Below are 17562 nucleotides of genomic sequence, written 5' to 3'. Positions count from 1 at the left end.
CTGTTCATGCAGGAAGGAAAGCCAATGCACACTCAGTGTGTCTGCCAAGGGGCCTCACCCGAGATGAGGAAGCCATGTCTGTGGCTATCAAGCATGTAGGGCACAGTTGTCTATGAGCATGTCAGCACCAAAGACCCTGTCACTTGGGTCCTGAGCCACCCTCAGTTTGTACAGGCAACTGGCAGAGCCGGTGAAGGCTGTGGGCTTCATGCATGGGGTGCTAGCAGAAATTTGTAGCATTCTTCCCAGAGTGAACTGGGGTCCTTTCATTTGGAGCCAAGTGGAGGAATTCAACCAAAGGCTTCACTGACTCTGCGACAACCTTGGCTGCAGATTTCTGGATCTGCATTATCTGGTGGGGAATTGAAGGACTCCCCTGGTAGAATCTACTTGTGGAGTGATATGGCGATTTTTTAAGTTACATGGTAGTTTGAAGTAATCTGATGAACATTCACTAGGTGACATACAGATAGTGAAATCAGACTTCATTTAGCAAAATCATATTGCATTCAGAGTAAAGACACTTTGAATGTCAAAATTTTAGCAGTGAACTGTCTAAATTTCCAAATTTACTGCTGTTTAGGAATTTCTCAAGTTCAAATTATTCTTGGGACCAAGAGCTGGCTGCAACCCAAAGTAGAATGATCAGTATAAACACAGGCAGTCTTGCAAAGTACTTTTCAGTAAATATTCCAACAACTGTCTTGAGCAGATAGTTTAGCAGGCCACAACATGCAATGGAAATATTTCAGACCTTGCAGCTACAAACAGGCCTGTCCTTATCAATGGCATCAGTACAGAGACAGGGATTAGTAACCATGATGTAACAATGACTATACCAACTGAAGTTAATAAACCAATCAAGAAACTTGGAAGAATATTTAGGCTAGAAAAAGCAGATTAGCAGTTGTTAGCATCCCACATAGACAATGAATAGACATAATTTATTTACAGTATGATGGACACAGAGAATTTATTGACAAAGTTTAAATGGATTGTAAACCATGTTCTGCAGAAGTACATGCTAACTAAGTTGATTAAGGACAGTAAAGACCCACTGTGGTCTAACAACAAAATGCTGACAATGATGAGGGTACAAAGGCTGTCGCACTCTCAAGTCAAACGAGAACACGAAGAAGACAGAAGTTAGTAGAGGTTCATGTGTCTGCAAAAAGATCGAAGTGCAAAGCCTACAACTATCACTGTCATGTCTCAGCAAAAGATCTTTCCGAGAACCTCAGAAAATTCTGGTCCTACATAAAAAAGCTAAGTGGATCTAGGGATTCTACCCAGTCACTCACTGACCAGTCTGGTGTGCAGCAGAAGGAAAGCTGAACTTTCAAATGTCGCATTTAAGAAATCATTCCCACAAGAGAACCATACAAGCATCATGTCATCTGACCATCACACAGGCTCTCGAATGAAGGACATAGTGACAGACATCCCCAGCACAGAGAAACAACTGAAAGATTTGACAGCCAATAATTCACCAGGTCCAGATGGGATCCCAATGAAATAAAAAAGCTTCTGTCCACAAGTCAACATGGTTTAGAAAACTCGGGCTGCCCTTTTCTCACATGATATCCTGAAAATTATGGATGAAGGGCAACAGGATGATTCCATATTCCTGATTTTCAAAAAGGATTTGATTCAGTGCTCCACTGCAGACTATTAACAAAGATACAAGTATACAGAACATGTTTCCAGATATGTAAGTGGCAAGTAGTAGAACCCAGTATGTGCCCTCAACAGTGAATGTTCAACAGACAGAAAGGTATCATCAGGTGTGCACCACAGAAGTGTGATAGGAGTGTTGTTATTTTCTACGTACATAAATGAGGGGGTCAGCAGAAATCTGTGGCTGTTTGCTAATGATGCTGTGGTGTACAAGGTGGTGTCATTGTTGAGTGACTCTAGGATGATCTAAGATGACTTAGACAAAATTTGTAGTTTGTGTGATAAATAGCAGATAGCTCTAAATTTAGATGAATCGAAGTTAATGCAAATGAGTAAGGAAAACAAACTGGTAATGTTGGAATACAATATTAGTAGTGTAGTATGTGATACAGTCACGTCAATTAAATATATACTTGTAATGCTGCAAACTGATATGAGCATGTAAGGATTATAGTGGGGAAGGCAAATGGTAGACTTCGATTTATTGCTACAACTTTAGGAAAATGTGGTTTATCTGTAAAGGTGAGTGCTTATAGAACCTGTTTTTAAGTACTGCTCAAATGTTTGGGTTACCCATTAGGTCTGATTAAAGAAAGACATTGAAGCAATTCAAAGGTGGGCTGCTAGATTTGTTACCTGTAGGTTTGACCAACTGCAGTTACATGCTTCGGGAACTCAAACTGGAGGGAAGGTGACATTCTTTTCAAGGAATTATATTGAAAAATATTTAGAGAAAACGCATCTGAAGCTGAATGTACAACAAGCCTACTACCGTCAATGCACATTTCGCGTTAAAGACTATGAACTTAAGATTGGAGAAATCAGCACTCATATGGAAGCTTACAGACAGTCATGTTTCCCTCTATTTGCAAGTGAACAGGAAAGAAAATGACTACTAGTGGTACTCGGTACCCTCCACCAAGCACCACACAGTGGCTTGCAGAGTATGTATGTCGATGTGGAGTGGAAACAAGTTTCAAAATTGGTGTTTAAAACTATTACAATAAGAATGAAATAACATGAAACTCACGTATCAAAGAGAAAAAAAATAATCTAATTGACCCTGCTGTTATATTCAGGTCAACACAACCCAAAAATTATATATTTTTTCTTCTATAACGTGTTTTATATTTAAATACTAGCATTCAACATTTACAGATTGTTTTTTTCTTTTTTTTCTATGAACTCCACTTAGCTCAAGATCTCCATCCAGTTTTCGCTTAATTTGTTATACTGGTGTTCCTTGGGTCTACATGGCTCAGGTGTTTAAAAATTCACAATACAGGTAGTAAAATTTTATTTCTACATGTCTGAGATACACGCATAATGGTTATCTTATAACAATGAAGGTCTTTGCTTGTTTAATGTTGAAATGTGCTAAGTTATTATTTTCAAATTATCAGAGTATTATCACTACCAGTAATGCTTCATCAACTGCTTGGTGTGGATGCAACCATTTTTGATCCTGCAACCACTATGAACCAAGACACACAGGAACTGAAGACATTAGCTGCCAGTCAGTATTGATTTAAATCAAAGGGTAAATTTGAAAATTTGTGTCTGACTGAATTGCTCTATGTAATGAGGATAATGGGCAAGAGGTGACACACCAGTAGTGTATGAATAAGTTGAGAGTTTGGGTCTGATGGAAGGTGTATTAGTGTAGTACATGCAGTTTTGATGACCACTGTGTGCAGATGGCACAGTGCATCTGCCTAGTAAGCAGGAGATCTGGGTTTGAATCCCACTCTAGCACAGATTGAAACTATCCCCATTGATCCACTGATTTAAATCAATGCCCACTGGCATCAAATATCTTTAATTCCTTTGGGCCTTGTAATACAATAATTTGTGTGTGGCCAACACAATGAAACGATTTCTTTCTAATGAGGAGTTGGAAGCTATAGTAAATGCATCAAACAGTAAGGAGAATATTTCTGAAGAAGAGAATCACATCTGAATCAGAAGATGTTTCAAACATTGATACCTCACATGGCAACATGCAAGTGATGCAAGTGGTTCTGTCAAAAGTAAAACATATTATGTGGAACTTGGAACTTTTTCCACAAACTGGAAGAGTTTGTTGACTTCATGAAAAATAGGTTGGTTCCACTTCTCATTTATGTTGAATTCTGTGAAAATATCACTTCAGGATAATCCTGATAATAAGTGATCACCGTACATTCTCAAACATAGTGCAAGTTCATGAAGAAATTCTGACTGCAACCCCACATTCTGAAGTTGACACCTGTATGTTGAGCTAGTGTATAACATTGTAAAACACTTTTACAGATGTTTGAGGTTTCATAGGAATCAAAACTAATTGTAACTCAAAAAATGGTTTCCAGAGATAAACCATCTCTAATATCCTACAATGAGTGACAAGAATGATAAGACAAACTTGCACTTTAGGAGTTATGAGAATAGAGCTTTACTAAAAGAATGTTATTAGGTAACATTCTCTACTTATGTGACAGTTCACCTACATGAAATGTCAAATATAGTAAGTTTAATTAAGGTTTACTAGGCAGTAAGTCTAGTAAGCAAGAAGACCCGGGTTCGAGTCCCAGCCGCAGGACAAACTTTAATTCACCTCTTTAGCTTCCAACTTTATCGTAGATAAATTAGAGATTTAAATGTCTCAGGGAAAATTTAATTTAAGATATATACAATCACATGTAGTACAGCACTTCCCCATTACGTCCAATGCTGGGATGCTATTCCAATGTCGGAGAGCCCTGGTAATAGTGACAATATAAGGGGGATGTGAATTGGAGTTTGTGTTGGGGAGGGTGTTTGATTAATTAAGGTATTCACTACAGTAAAAATTTACCTGCCTCACAGGATAGTCTCATTAATGTTCACAGTAACAGCCTAAAAATATTCTTATTACGAGTGGGTGGCAAGCCAGAACTGTTTAGTGCCACTTGTTAGATGAAAATATAACAGTTCGTCAATACTTAGAAACAATACTAGAATGTACACACAGCAAAAAAAGTTTTGCATCACCCCGGTTCCCAGTTCTCCTGAAGATAGACATTGACTGTGGACATTGTATCACAGACATAGTCCCTTTGACTGTTCAGAGATGTCACTAAACCCGCCCAAAGATGTAAACAACCACGCATGAGCAGCACCTATTAGACGGAGGGGGTCCAACAGCCGATCCGTTCCAGTCATTCCACCAGGAAGGAGGTACATTGCTCATGTCTGTAGTTCAATCATGCCTATATGGTCAATACCGTGGTTTGATCGTGTCCCATTGTTACTTTGTGCCAGGAAGGGCTCTCAACAAGGGAAGTGTCCATGCATCTAGAATCGAGCCAAAGTTATGTAGTTCAGACATGGAGGAGATACAGAACTGTCAATGACATGCCTCGCTCAGGCCACCCACGGGCTACTACTGCAGTGGATGCTACCTACAGATTATGGCTAGGAAGAACCCTGACAGCAACCCCACCTTGTTGAATAATGCTTTTTGTGCAGCCACAGGATGTTGTGTTACGACTCAAACTGTGCGCACATTAGCCTGCATGATGAGCAACTTCACTTCTGACGTCCATGGCGAGGTCCATTTTTGCAACCATGACACCATGCAGTGCAGTATAGCTGGGCATGTTGATCCTATACTGAAGCTCTTGCTTACCATTTTCTCACAGAGGCACAAGGAAGCAAACAATTTCAGTATGATGTAGCAATGGAAGACTTCATGTGCACAACTGTCTGGTGCATGAAACCACTCTTTTTACAATGATGGCATCAAGAACACGCCAACACACTGGGCTGTACATTTCTAAGTCAAGAGATTATGCAGGAAATTAATGTATACTGGGTTATGCTCTAACAGTAAATAAAAAATTAAAAACAAAAGCTTTATTTATAGCTGATACACTCTCATGTTGATACAAGTTATATATTGCATGTATTGCAACAGAGTGTCATAAATCTGGTGATAATTTCTACATTTACTGGGGCTTCCTCTAGCTATAATAAAATCCTGCAGTAATGCTCATAATGAGCACAGTTTGCTGGCAGACATCTTAGGACTTAGGTGGTATTGTGTATAGCAAAGTAATTGGTCCTAAGAGTTTGGCTGATAATGATGGCCAGGTTAGGTGCAGTCTTATCATGTTCAAACAATTTACAGGAATGTAGCCAGGTGTCATCTACAACAAATTCTGTCATTTTCAAGGCATAAGTGCAATTAGAGAGACTGTGCAAGGTGATACTTTTGTTGATGGCCTTATGAAAGTGTTGCCTGGCCTCATGAAAAAGAGAATTTAAACAGTTTTTTCTAATATCTGAATTCATGATGGAGGTATGAAAGAATGGCTGCCTTCATTTCCTAGACATGCTGGTCATGAGGAAGGTTGATGGTGTGCTGGGACATGTCATTTATATTATGCCAGCTCACAATGATTTGACAGTTGCTCCATGAGGTGCTTTGTACCCTGTTTCACAGAGCCCCCAAGTTATCTCAGGTCCTGAAAACTTATCAGCCACGTTATCCCCTCTTGAAATCGCCTTCGGACACAATGATTATAGTGAAGACACATCAGGTGCCTGTTGCACTATCGACCAACCATGAATCAGTTGAGTGGTGAAAATATGAGTTGGAACCTTAGTATATGGCCTTTTTGGCCTACAAAGTTAGCACTTCCAACAAGACTGGTCATATTCTGTGAAAATGTGGTATGTAGTTTGTTTTTCACCTGCATCTACACTGAAGTGCTAAACAAACTGGTATAGGCATGTGCATTCAAATACAGAGATATGCAAACAGGCAGAGTATGGTGCTGTGGTTGGCAACGCTTATATAAGGCAACAACTGTCTTTCACAGCTGTTAGATTGGTTACTGCTGCTACAATGGCAGGTTGTCAAGATTTCAGTTAGTTTTAATGTGGTGCTATAGTTGGCGCACGAACGATGGGACACAGCTTCTCCGAGGTAGCGATGAAGTGGGGATTTTCCCGTATCACCATTTCACGAGTACCGTGAATATCACGAATCCAGTAACACATCAAGCTCCCAACATCGAAGTGTCTGGGAAGAGATCCTGCAAGTACAGGACCAACAATGACTGAAGAGAATCATTCAATGTGACAAAAGTGCAACCCTTTCGCAAACTGCTCCACATTTCAATGCTGGGCCATCAACAAGTGTGAGAGTGTGAACCATTTCATTGATATGGGCTTACAGAGAAGAAGGCCCACTCTTGTACCCTAGATGACTGCATGACACAAAGCTTTATGCCTCACCTGGGCCTGTGAACACCAACATTGGACTGCTGATGACCGAAACATATTGCCTGGTCGGACGAGTCTCGTTTCAAATTGTATCACATGGATGGACGTTTATGGGTATGGAGACAGACTCATGAATCTATGGATCCTGCATGTCACAGGGGACTGTTCAAGATGGTGGAGGCTCTGTAGTGGTGTGCAGTGTGTGCAGTTGGAGTGATATGGGACCCCTGATACGTCTATATATGACTCTGACAGGTGTCACATACATAAACATCCTGCATCCATTCATTTCCATTGTGCTTTCTGACGGACTTGGGCAATTCCAGCAGGACAATGTGACACCCCACACATCGAGAATTGCTACAGAGTGGCTCCAGGAACACTCTTCTCAGTTTAAACACTTCTGCTGGCCACCAAACTCCCCAGACATGAACATAACAGCCAATGTCTTGTGGTTACATACTATGTTTACATACACTCAGTCCTTAGGTACAGGATTCTTTTCTGTGGACTGAAGGTATGAATCATAGCTTTTAAACTGCGGCCATAACAATAATAACTGGCAGCAGTAGTCAGCATCACTGTAAAAAGCTATTTAAAAAATTGATCAACCTTACTGCAGTGAGAGGGTACACCTGCCAATCTGTAGTGTGTGTCAAGCTGCCAAAATAATAACAAAAAACCCAAAACTATTTTATATCAAGAGATAAAATTGTATAATAAATTGCCAAAGGAGTGAAAATGTAAAAGATTAGAGGACCCAGAGAAGTGGATTGTAATGTAAGGGGATAACTACAGTTCCTTGTCACATTTCAGTCGATATGTTATGGTCGACTGCTTTCACAATGATATCATGTGTCAGGATGTACAATGCACGATAGTGATGCCTGTTCACTTCATTTTTCAAGTAGACAGTAGAAAATGGTTGAATATGGAGTCTGGAATTGATGCAAGGCGCACAGCAGCATCTTCACAGTCCAGGAGAAATCAGTGGGTGTCTTAGTGTGTGTGGCAGTGAAGAGAGAAACTATGGTTTATTGCTGATTGCTTGAAACAAACTGTGTGTAAATCAAGGAACATTATACAATAGGGACTTACTGAATGATACTGTGCAGCTATTACAACACCAACAACGTATTTTGGAGGATGGAGTTGCTCTGTCTGGCCATCCTGATTTGCTAAGGCAAATGCTGGGATGGTTCCTTAATCAGTGCCATGGCTAACCATCTGTCCTATGCCCACTGACTACCTATCCAATCCTCAGGTTGTTCATTTTAGCCTACTGATTTTCACTGTATTACCTTGACAAATCCTATATCATTGTGAGATGTTCCTTGGACAAATAAACAGTCAAACACACTTACAACAACCTACTATTGCAGGACATCAACTTCGCACCAGCCATCCCATGGAATATAACATCACACAGATTTTGGCTTGCACTTCCAGCTATCAGGATAGTTTTATTACGGAAGCAATTGAGATAAGTTTATCAAGTGACCTTATAAATAGAAATAAGGATTTTTGCTCAAGTTTGGCTTGGAATCCTGCTCTCTCCACAGTCAAATGATAGACAGACAGAGTTGGTTGTGGGGTAATGTTTATGGTATTTGTGGATGGTGGGGGGGGGGGGGGGGGGGGGATGGGTATGCACACATTTGGGCAGGAGAGTGCATGTGCCTCACATACTGAGGTTTCTGTTTCGTTGCACAGTGCTCTAATGCTGCAGTTGTGCCTGGAAAATGGTAGGGGTGCGTACCTGTCAAAATACTGGCAGTTTTCAAAGACATCATCTAGCTGCTTTGTTTAAGTTATTTGAACATATTGTAGGTTGGGAGAAAGTCACATTTTACAATGTCTCATCATGTTGAACATATGCTTCATGGGGGATAGGTCTGGTGACTGATATGATCAGGGAAGTTCATGATCATTTTGGCCTCCGATTTTCCAATCCAAAGCTGGAGCCACTGCTTGACGTACTCTGGTAGTTATTGCTCTCACAGTGAATGATGCCCTCACAAACAAATGTTACTGATTTCAATATAGAACTACTGCCAGTTCTTTATCTTTGCTTGCACTATCAAAGGTAATTCACATGGTGATGAGGTGTGATTGGAAGCCTCAGGGGCAGCACCTTTCGTCACAGCTCAGCTTCCTGACAGTCCCAGCTAATGTTTTCAATGCAACATTAGTTCTGATTTGCTTGTGATCGCTGTGCAATCAACAATGGCTGCTACTTGGTTGGGTTTGTCCAGATGCAATCTGTATCTCATTACCAACCAGAACAAAGATATCAAGTATGTTAACCTTCCTTGGGAAAGCAGCATCAACGTTATTTCAGAAATGAAAGCTCACAAGCTTTGATTTACAGAATACTCAGCCTGGTCATTCAGGCCACTATACACATGCAATGTGCCACTGAAATCCATTTAACTGTATAAATTTTGCTTGTCAAGTTCAAGGTGTCATGTCCACAACTTTTACGAACTCAATGTGATATTTCCCACATTAATTCTAGTGTTGGTTGCAACAGTTCAACACTATTTTTTCAGTAAGTGAAATGCAGTTGTCAAAGAGCTTAAATATTTCCATGCTCAGTATGTGATTGCTACAACACCATAATTCTTGACTTTACTGTTCACATGCTATTCACATGTTACTTTGTAAATGCAAAACAATATAAGTTTTGCAAGGCACAATGTTATTGTAGCATATTAGATGTTGGAAGTATATCACAAGTTTCTAAATATGGGAACCTGCAAATTTTGTGAAAGACAATAAAACAAGGTGAAGAACATATATTCCTTTGTGATTGACAGTTAGAAAATGAATGTTAGTATAGTTAATTTTGATATGCAAATGTTAATATCATGGAGATATAATAATTATTCACACAACACACTATCACGCATGTACATTTATGAAACTTTTGTCTCAAACAATGAACACTCTTTCATCGTGTTTTATAACATGGAACAATGAAAGGAATTGCAGCATCACAAAAACTAGAAACAACAAAAGGAAATGAAAGAACAGACTCACTTGCGATAGCAGATCTTAGTTATCTGATGCAAATCTTTATTCCGTCTCTTGACGATTTCAGCGCAACTAATTGCTTTACCCATTCCTCCTCCAGAACCACTCCAAACAATTGAACGTTCATCTTTAAATGCTTTCAGAGCATAGTTGAGAAGGTTCCTCATTTTGCTACCACCTGTGACCTGAAAACAAGTAATGACTAGGTAAATCAATTATTTCATTGCTGACAAATTACTCTGGCAACATGCATGTATCTTTGGATAGCATATGGAGATACCTGTTCCCAAGCAATTCCCAACAGCAACAATTTTGTGTGTGCATAGGGCGAGTTATGAAATTCAAAATTTTAAGTGCCACCAATATGTCTAATCAAATAATGGATGATCCACTGTAATTCTCCAAAAGTTCTCCTGCAGTAGCAGGAATCATTGCCAACAAAAACCACTGACTGAGCTGAGAAGAGCAGCAGCTATAACTGTGTTGTTCAATATGCATGGCATGCCATGTAATAATTAGGAACAAAATCTGCTTTGGCAGATATGGAAGGAGGATGTATTGCTCCTGAAACAAATATTCACTAAATTCAAATTATTGGTGTTGTGGTCTTCATTTTGATGACTGATATGATTCAAGTCTACAAGCTAGGCTCTCCTGCGGAGGTCTCATCAAATCTGCGTAACTGTTGCAATACACTGGAAGCTGTAGTCAAGCCTTGGTCTCTCTCTATAATTTTGACACCCCCCCCCCCCCCCCCCCTACCACCACCCTCATCCCTCTACTACCAAATTAACTATTTCATGATGCCTCAGAATATGTCCTATCAACTGATCCCTTCTTTAAGTCATGTTATGCCACAAATTTCCTTTCTTCCCAATTTTGTCCAGACCCTCCCTGTCAATTACGCAATCTACAGATCTAATTTACAGCATGATGTCTAATCAAGTGTTCATCTAATCAAGCATTCTTCTAGCACTACATTTCAGAAGCTTCCATTCTCTTCTTATGTGAGTTGCCTATTGTCTCCAATTTACTTCCATAAATGGCTAAACTCCCAACAAATAGAATGATATATTCACTCTGCAGCGGAGTGTGCGTTGATATGAAACTTCCTGGCAGATTAAAACTGTGTGCCGGACTGAGACTCAAACTCGGGACCTTTGCCTTTCGTGGGCAAGTGCTCTACACAGTTTTAATCTGCTAGGAAGTTTCCCAACAAATACTTTCAGAAAATACATTGTAATACTTAAATTTGTATTCAATGTTGATAAATTTTTCTTTTGTTAAAAAAAATGTTTTTGCTAATAACAATCTGCTTTGTATACCATCTTTACTTCTTTCTGTCCTTTGCTGTTCAAACAGCAAAATTTGTCTACTACTGTTATTGCCACATATTCTAATCTACTTCACCATGCATCATTTGATTTATTCCAACTACATTTCATTACCACTGAATTACTGTTGATGTTCATCTTTTAACCTCTTTTCAAGAAACTATGCATTCCATTTAACTGCTCTTGCAACTCCTTTGTCAACTCTGACATAATTACAATGTTGCCTGTAAATTCTCAACTGCTGCTCTCATTATGTCCTTCAACTCTCACAACTGCATCAAGCGGGCTCTCACTTGTTCCATCATCATATGACACAGACACGCCACCATATATAGACATGTCCATCACAATTAATAAATCAAAAAGATACACTAACATTTAATACAACTCTCTTAAACAATGAGGAAATCAGGTGAAACTTTTTTTTTTCACAGTTGATTCTCCTAAGAATTTTAATAAGTCTGAGGAAATATCATCTACTTGAGGTGCCTTGTTTCAACTGAAGACTTTTAATGTTCTGAAAAATTTCACTTGGCAATATTGTAACGCCCACCTCGTCTTCATTCACTTCCTCCTCCCTTGCCATAATACTGTCTTCAAGTTTCTTTCTTTTATATATTCCTTCAATATATTCCTCCATATTTTAGCCTTACTTTCTTTCTTGATGTTCATACAACTGCTTCTCTTTTATTCATAGGTTTCTTTAATTTTTCTGTATGCATCAGATATCTTTCCCATAGTCATCCATGCTTATACAGCTTTGTATCCTTCATTTAGTCATCCCTGCTTTGACATGTTTCACTTTCCGTCAATCTCATTTTTAAGCATTCTAACAATTCTACTATATTTTGACACAATATTTTTTCCCTTTAGTGCAATACCATTGAAGGCTACAAGGACAGAAGTCTTAGAGTGTTTTATGCAGAAAAGAGAGACTTGTAGAGTGAGAGTAACATAGATCAAACAAGAACCTGTCATTGACACAAAACATGAAAGGTAAATTCAAATGGAAACCCTTGTGTTGTTATATAACTCTTACACTGTTACATTTTCTACTAAATAAGGCTGCAATATTTTATTTTAGACAAATGCTAATATTTTTTACTATTCTGAACCACACGTTTTAACATAAATAAAAAGAATGAAAGGCAACCGATACACGCATTTCTTGGTGGGGGACAGTGAGTGGTCGAAGTTACACGGAGTGGGTCCTTTCAACACAGAAAAAGATAGAAGATTTCCAGCCACACAGACTTGCCACTATGTGTGGATGAGATACAGGCCAGCACATGCAGTCAGCATGGGTTCTTTGGTGAGGACCAGGTAAGACAGATGGAGATACTGGCTCCACTTGACACTGCTGCTGTAGACTATGCACCCACTGCCATTTTGGAGACTATCCAACTACCAGGTTTGTGAGCTAATTCAGTTCATATTATCTAGTCTATATGGATTGGATATGTACTACTCTCAAAAGCACAGATGGTTGCCATTTGCTGTGCTGCATAAAAGAAGTGACCAAATGAGCCTTGTAACTTCAAAATCTTGTTGGAAAGACATTTTTTAAATTCAGAATTTTATTTACATAAGCTACCATGTTTGTTGAAAATACATCATTTATAAATGATATCTGAACAAGTTGCAACAGGCAGAACAAAAAGACTGTCAGAAAATGAACCTTCATCACAGGTAGGAAAAACACACACACACACACACACACACACACACACACACACACACACACACACAATACACATGACTGCAGTCTCTGGCTGCTGAGGCATTTGTGTAAGAGTTGCATTTGTGTGCATGTGTGTGTTTTCTAATATTGTTACATTCCATCATGGACTTTCCATCGTTGAATTATATCTAACCGAGTGATTTATTATCTGTGTAAATCATTGTAAATCACCGACTCTGCTCAGTGCAAACCTCCTTCTGGAAAGTGGTGAACAACACTAGAACAAGGAAAGAGCTGCAAGGCATCATCTTGGTGAAATTAGTACTTCGAAGACATCAGAAGTACTTGAACTGTATGACTAAATACAACTGTGGTAGGTATAAATTTCAATCAAAGGACTTAAGAGCCTCAATTTTCTTTTGCGTGATGAACTCTATCACTGCTTGAGCTTGTTACTGGAACATTAATTACTCATTTCTTTCATTAATCTCTCAATAGTAAAATTAATAAAAAAACTTATTTTTCCATGTCATTCAGATTTATGTGCACACAGCTTTTTCCATGAAGTCAAGGGCTGCTTTAGCATTGCTGGCCAAAGCACTGTGTTCTGAGCTCAGATTAAAGTGAAATAGTGGCACAAATGTAGCAAGTTTTACTTCATGACAAGTCATTTCATCTGCGATGACTAAATGTGAGAAACAATGGGGAGATGTGGAAGACAGTGAAAGTGGAGATGGTTGGAGCCCAGCCAATTGCTAGAATCGGAGCTTCTTGTGTGGTTTTAAAATCCCAGAACGCAGGAGCAGAGTGTATCAGCTGACTACATGAAACATCCTTTTCTGTGGTCAATAACTTTTGCTTCAACCATGCAGGTGTTATAATACTGAATTTGACTCAATGCCGTAATTAAAATGAAGTCCAATAGCTGAAAAATTGTTGCAATATGAAGGAAAAGACAAATTTTTAACAGCTAGTGCTTGGTGCATTACAGGTAATGATTCAAATATCCCAAGCGTTAGCTAATGTTACATCTACATTCACTTTTAGATATTTGTTGCATTTTTTATTTTCTCCTTTCATCAGTTAAGTTTATTATCTTCTGTGTTATCCAAGGATTTCTAATGGGCCTTCTGCATCTGCCCAGTTATTCATCTGCTGCCTGCAATATTTCATTTCTCACAACTACCCACTCATCTTATTTATTTCACCTACTTCCGTCACTGCATAATGCTCCCTTTGAAACTCTCGCCTCTCACCAATCTCTAGTTCATTCAATTCATCCAGGTCCCATCTACTTAATTTCCTATCTTTCTTCAAGTCTGTATGTGCTCCTGAAAGAGTTTTGCAATTTAAAATCTAGTTTTTAAATCACTTTCTTAGCCATACATGACTTATCTGAACCCTCCCAATGAGGCCAGATCACTTACACATAGACAAACTCTTCTCATGATTCTCAACCCAATTGTTATCAATGATTAAATTAGGGTCTGTGCAAAATTCTACCAAGCAGTTTTCTCTTTTATTCCTTTGATCGATGTCAAGTTTTATTATTTTTTACTGTCTTATTTTTCCTACTATTGAATTACCATCTCCCATTACATTTGAATATCTGTTTTCTTTAATTTGCAGTATAATTTATTTCATCTCATCAAACACTTTTTTAGCCTGTGGCACAAGTAGGCATGTAAACTTTAACTACTGTGGGTTGGAGTGGGAGGAAGGTTGGCTTTATGTCTACCTTGGCTGCAAATATAAACACAGCACAGACATACTGGCTGATGCTGTAAGAATTTTTCTGCCAAACATCAAGACAGTTGTCTCTGCAACTACTGGAAAGATCAAGGCTCCCCTCTTCATGACAGCCTATGTTGTTGCATATATAATACAGATATTTGCATTGTCAAGGCATGCAAGCCAGCCCACAAGGGCAAGTTCATTGGTTTTGGGGAGGAGGCTGGTTGGGGTTGGAATGGGGAGGGGGGGGGGGGAGGGAGAATTCACAATATTAAAAATGTTTTAGTACATCCTGTTTTCAAATTTTTGTTAAAAGACTTCTACCACTTCTGGTATCCCTATATAAATAAAGATGTGTTGTTCATCATATGTGGTTATATTCTTTACAAGACAAACATTTGAATCAATGATCTTAGCTATAATCAACATGGGTTAGGCATCAGCATTTTTGAGCTCCTCATTTAACACTTCAGCTCTTCAAGCACTTGTACTGGCAAAGCACGGTTTGTGTTTTAATACACCTAGCCAAATGATAATTTCTCTCTTTCACTTTTTGAAACAGTTGACTAGCTTCTTCACTTTCTTTTCTGGTCCATCAAGGAGGTGACAGTCAATATAAAGTGCTCCCTGTACATCTGTTGGCATTTCTTCATAGCTAAACTAACTTGTTTGTCAACTATTACATATCTAAAGGACAAACCAAACATTTTAGAGAAATAAGGTTTATTGGATATACAGCATTTGGGTGTTCTCTCCCACACTCTGTCCAAGCTATTCACACCCAGTCCACATTTGTCTATCTAGTTGGCTCCTTTGTTTACTCTAGGCCTGGGAATAACTAATTTTCTTGCTCACTTTATTTTAAAAGAGCTGCTAGTACTGAAGTTCTTCATAGCCTGTCCGACACCTTTAGCCACGTGGAATGCAAGTAAAACTGGAATCCTCAGAGGAGTTATAAGTGCTGTCCCAGATTCCTTATGGCAGACTGGCATCACCTTTGCTCACTGTTTGCAAACAAGATGGTGTGTTACACCTCTGTGGGGACCTCAAAAATATGATGAACACTCTGTCAAATGTGGACTCGTACCACCTTCTACATCCTGATGTAATATTGTCAAAATTGGCAAGTGGTCAGTATTTCTTGAAGTTTGATATTTTAGAAGCTTACTTTCAACCTCATTTGGATGAAGCTTCTAAATCCATGATAGTATCAAATACTACTTATGGCTTCTGTCAATATCAGAGGTTACCTTTCGTCACTGCTAGTGTATGAGTGATCTTCAATAAACTTCCAGAACTAACATTGTGTGTATGGGCCGTCTGTCCTACAGAGCGGTAACCCTTGTCACAGCAATGGTACACCATGTGGCTTAAACTCAAATGAGTTACATTAGCAGACAAAAGGTTAGGATGGACACTCCAGCAAAACATGGACCACCACCACATGAGCACCACAATGAAAGTTGGGCAATTTCCTGCTACACATGAGGAAGGACTCATTAGCGCAGCAACGGATATGCTCAAGAGCACAAGAGATGGCTACCAGCTCTGCAGCAAAAACACTGCAGTCATCCAACAAATAAACACTGCAGTCATCCAACAAGTAAACACTGCAGTCATCCAACAAGTAGCAGAGTTCATTACATCCCACATGAACGTAACAAAAGCAAGTGTGACTGATTTTTTACCTCTGAAAACATGCCAAGAATGGAGAAGAACTGTTGGGGACAGCTTCACGCCAAGCTGAGGCTTTTGGAGCTTTTGATAGGTCAGGACAGAGCTGTGAATGGGGGATGCACCACAGGTGTGTACATGAGCAGGCCCAGAGAAGATGTGGTAGAAGGGAAAGCTGGAGTTCTGAAAAAAGGGACTGGATGCAGGGGCGATCATAACCACAGACTGGGCCACCGTTGTGGGATGCACATTTCCGTATCTGTAACGCTGCATTCAGCAATGCCCATCATGAATAAACAAAAAGCAATCTAAAAGTCATCAGCATGTAAAGTGGGGGACACAGTAGGCCCCACAGATCCTACTAGGCCATTGACAGCCACTAACAAGAGAGGAACACTCAAAACAGGACACCATTCTCCTGCAGATGGGAGGTGCTACAGGAGATGCCAACCTGTATCTGAAAAGTGTGATGTGAAAGAAAGTTCTGGATAAAAATCAGGAGTTGAGTCACACATAGGTGGCAAGCATGTGGTATCATAAGCTTTATGGAGATCAAAGAAGACTGCAACAAGGTGCTGACACTGGGCAAAAGCCATTCAGATAGCAGACTCCAGATGAACTAAATTATCTGCAGTATTGGCAAAAACCACCCTGTGTCGAAGCCAGAACGTCTCAGGTGTCAAGGATCCAATACAGCCTTCGACTCACCATATGCTTAACCCTAGCTTTCACCAAAGGGGGAGGGGTGGTGGAGGGGGCAAAAATTGCCCGCAGTATTTGTTTTATTTGTGGAATACACCTATTTGTTGGAGTGAAGAAGAGAGAATTTAGATAGTTGTAGAAAAATATCTAGAGCATGTGCTGGCATGGTTTTATAATTTATGTGAATTATTTAAATCTGTCTATTATCTTTAATTTAAGTGTTGGCAGTTGTTGCCACCCCCCCCCCCCCCCCCCCCAGACATCGGTGAGACAACGTTTCTCATTACAATATTTCTCAATATGGCAGAAAGAAATGCAGTTTATGACTGTTGGTACTGCTGTATTGTGTTGCCACTGTTGTTTTGAAATAAATCTCCTTTGTTGTTCGAGCAGTTGTACGTTACTCGCAGATCTAATAAATTGTCTCGTCAGTATCAGAGGTTTCTCACAGATGAAGAGGTATCAGCTAAAATAAAT

General features: G+C 39.4%; 1 protein-coding gene across 1 annotated transcript in view; it reads right to left on the bottom strand.

The window, feature by feature from the left end:
- Nucleotides 1–17562, bottom strand: part of LOC126355350 (ribonuclease P protein subunit p25-like protein) — a gene marked incomplete at its 5' end in the record, with an annotated part of 46013 nt that overhangs the window by 17184 nt on the left and 11267 nt on the right. The window contains one exon of the mRNA XM_050005646.1: nucleotides 9967–10145. Coding sequence (XP_049861603.1) covers nucleotides 9967–10145 — 179 coding nt within the window. The remainder of the gene's footprint in view (nucleotides 1–9966; nucleotides 10146–17562) is intronic.

This window comes from Schistocerca gregaria, chromosome 3 (assembly GCF_023897955.1).
Source record: "Schistocerca gregaria isolate iqSchGreg1 chromosome 3, iqSchGreg1.2, whole genome shotgun sequence".
NCBI lineage: Eukaryota > Metazoa > Arthropoda > Insecta > Orthoptera > Acrididae > Schistocerca > Schistocerca gregaria.
Note: the sequence above shows the minus strand (reverse complement) of the source record. Positions and strands in the feature narration are given on the sequence as shown.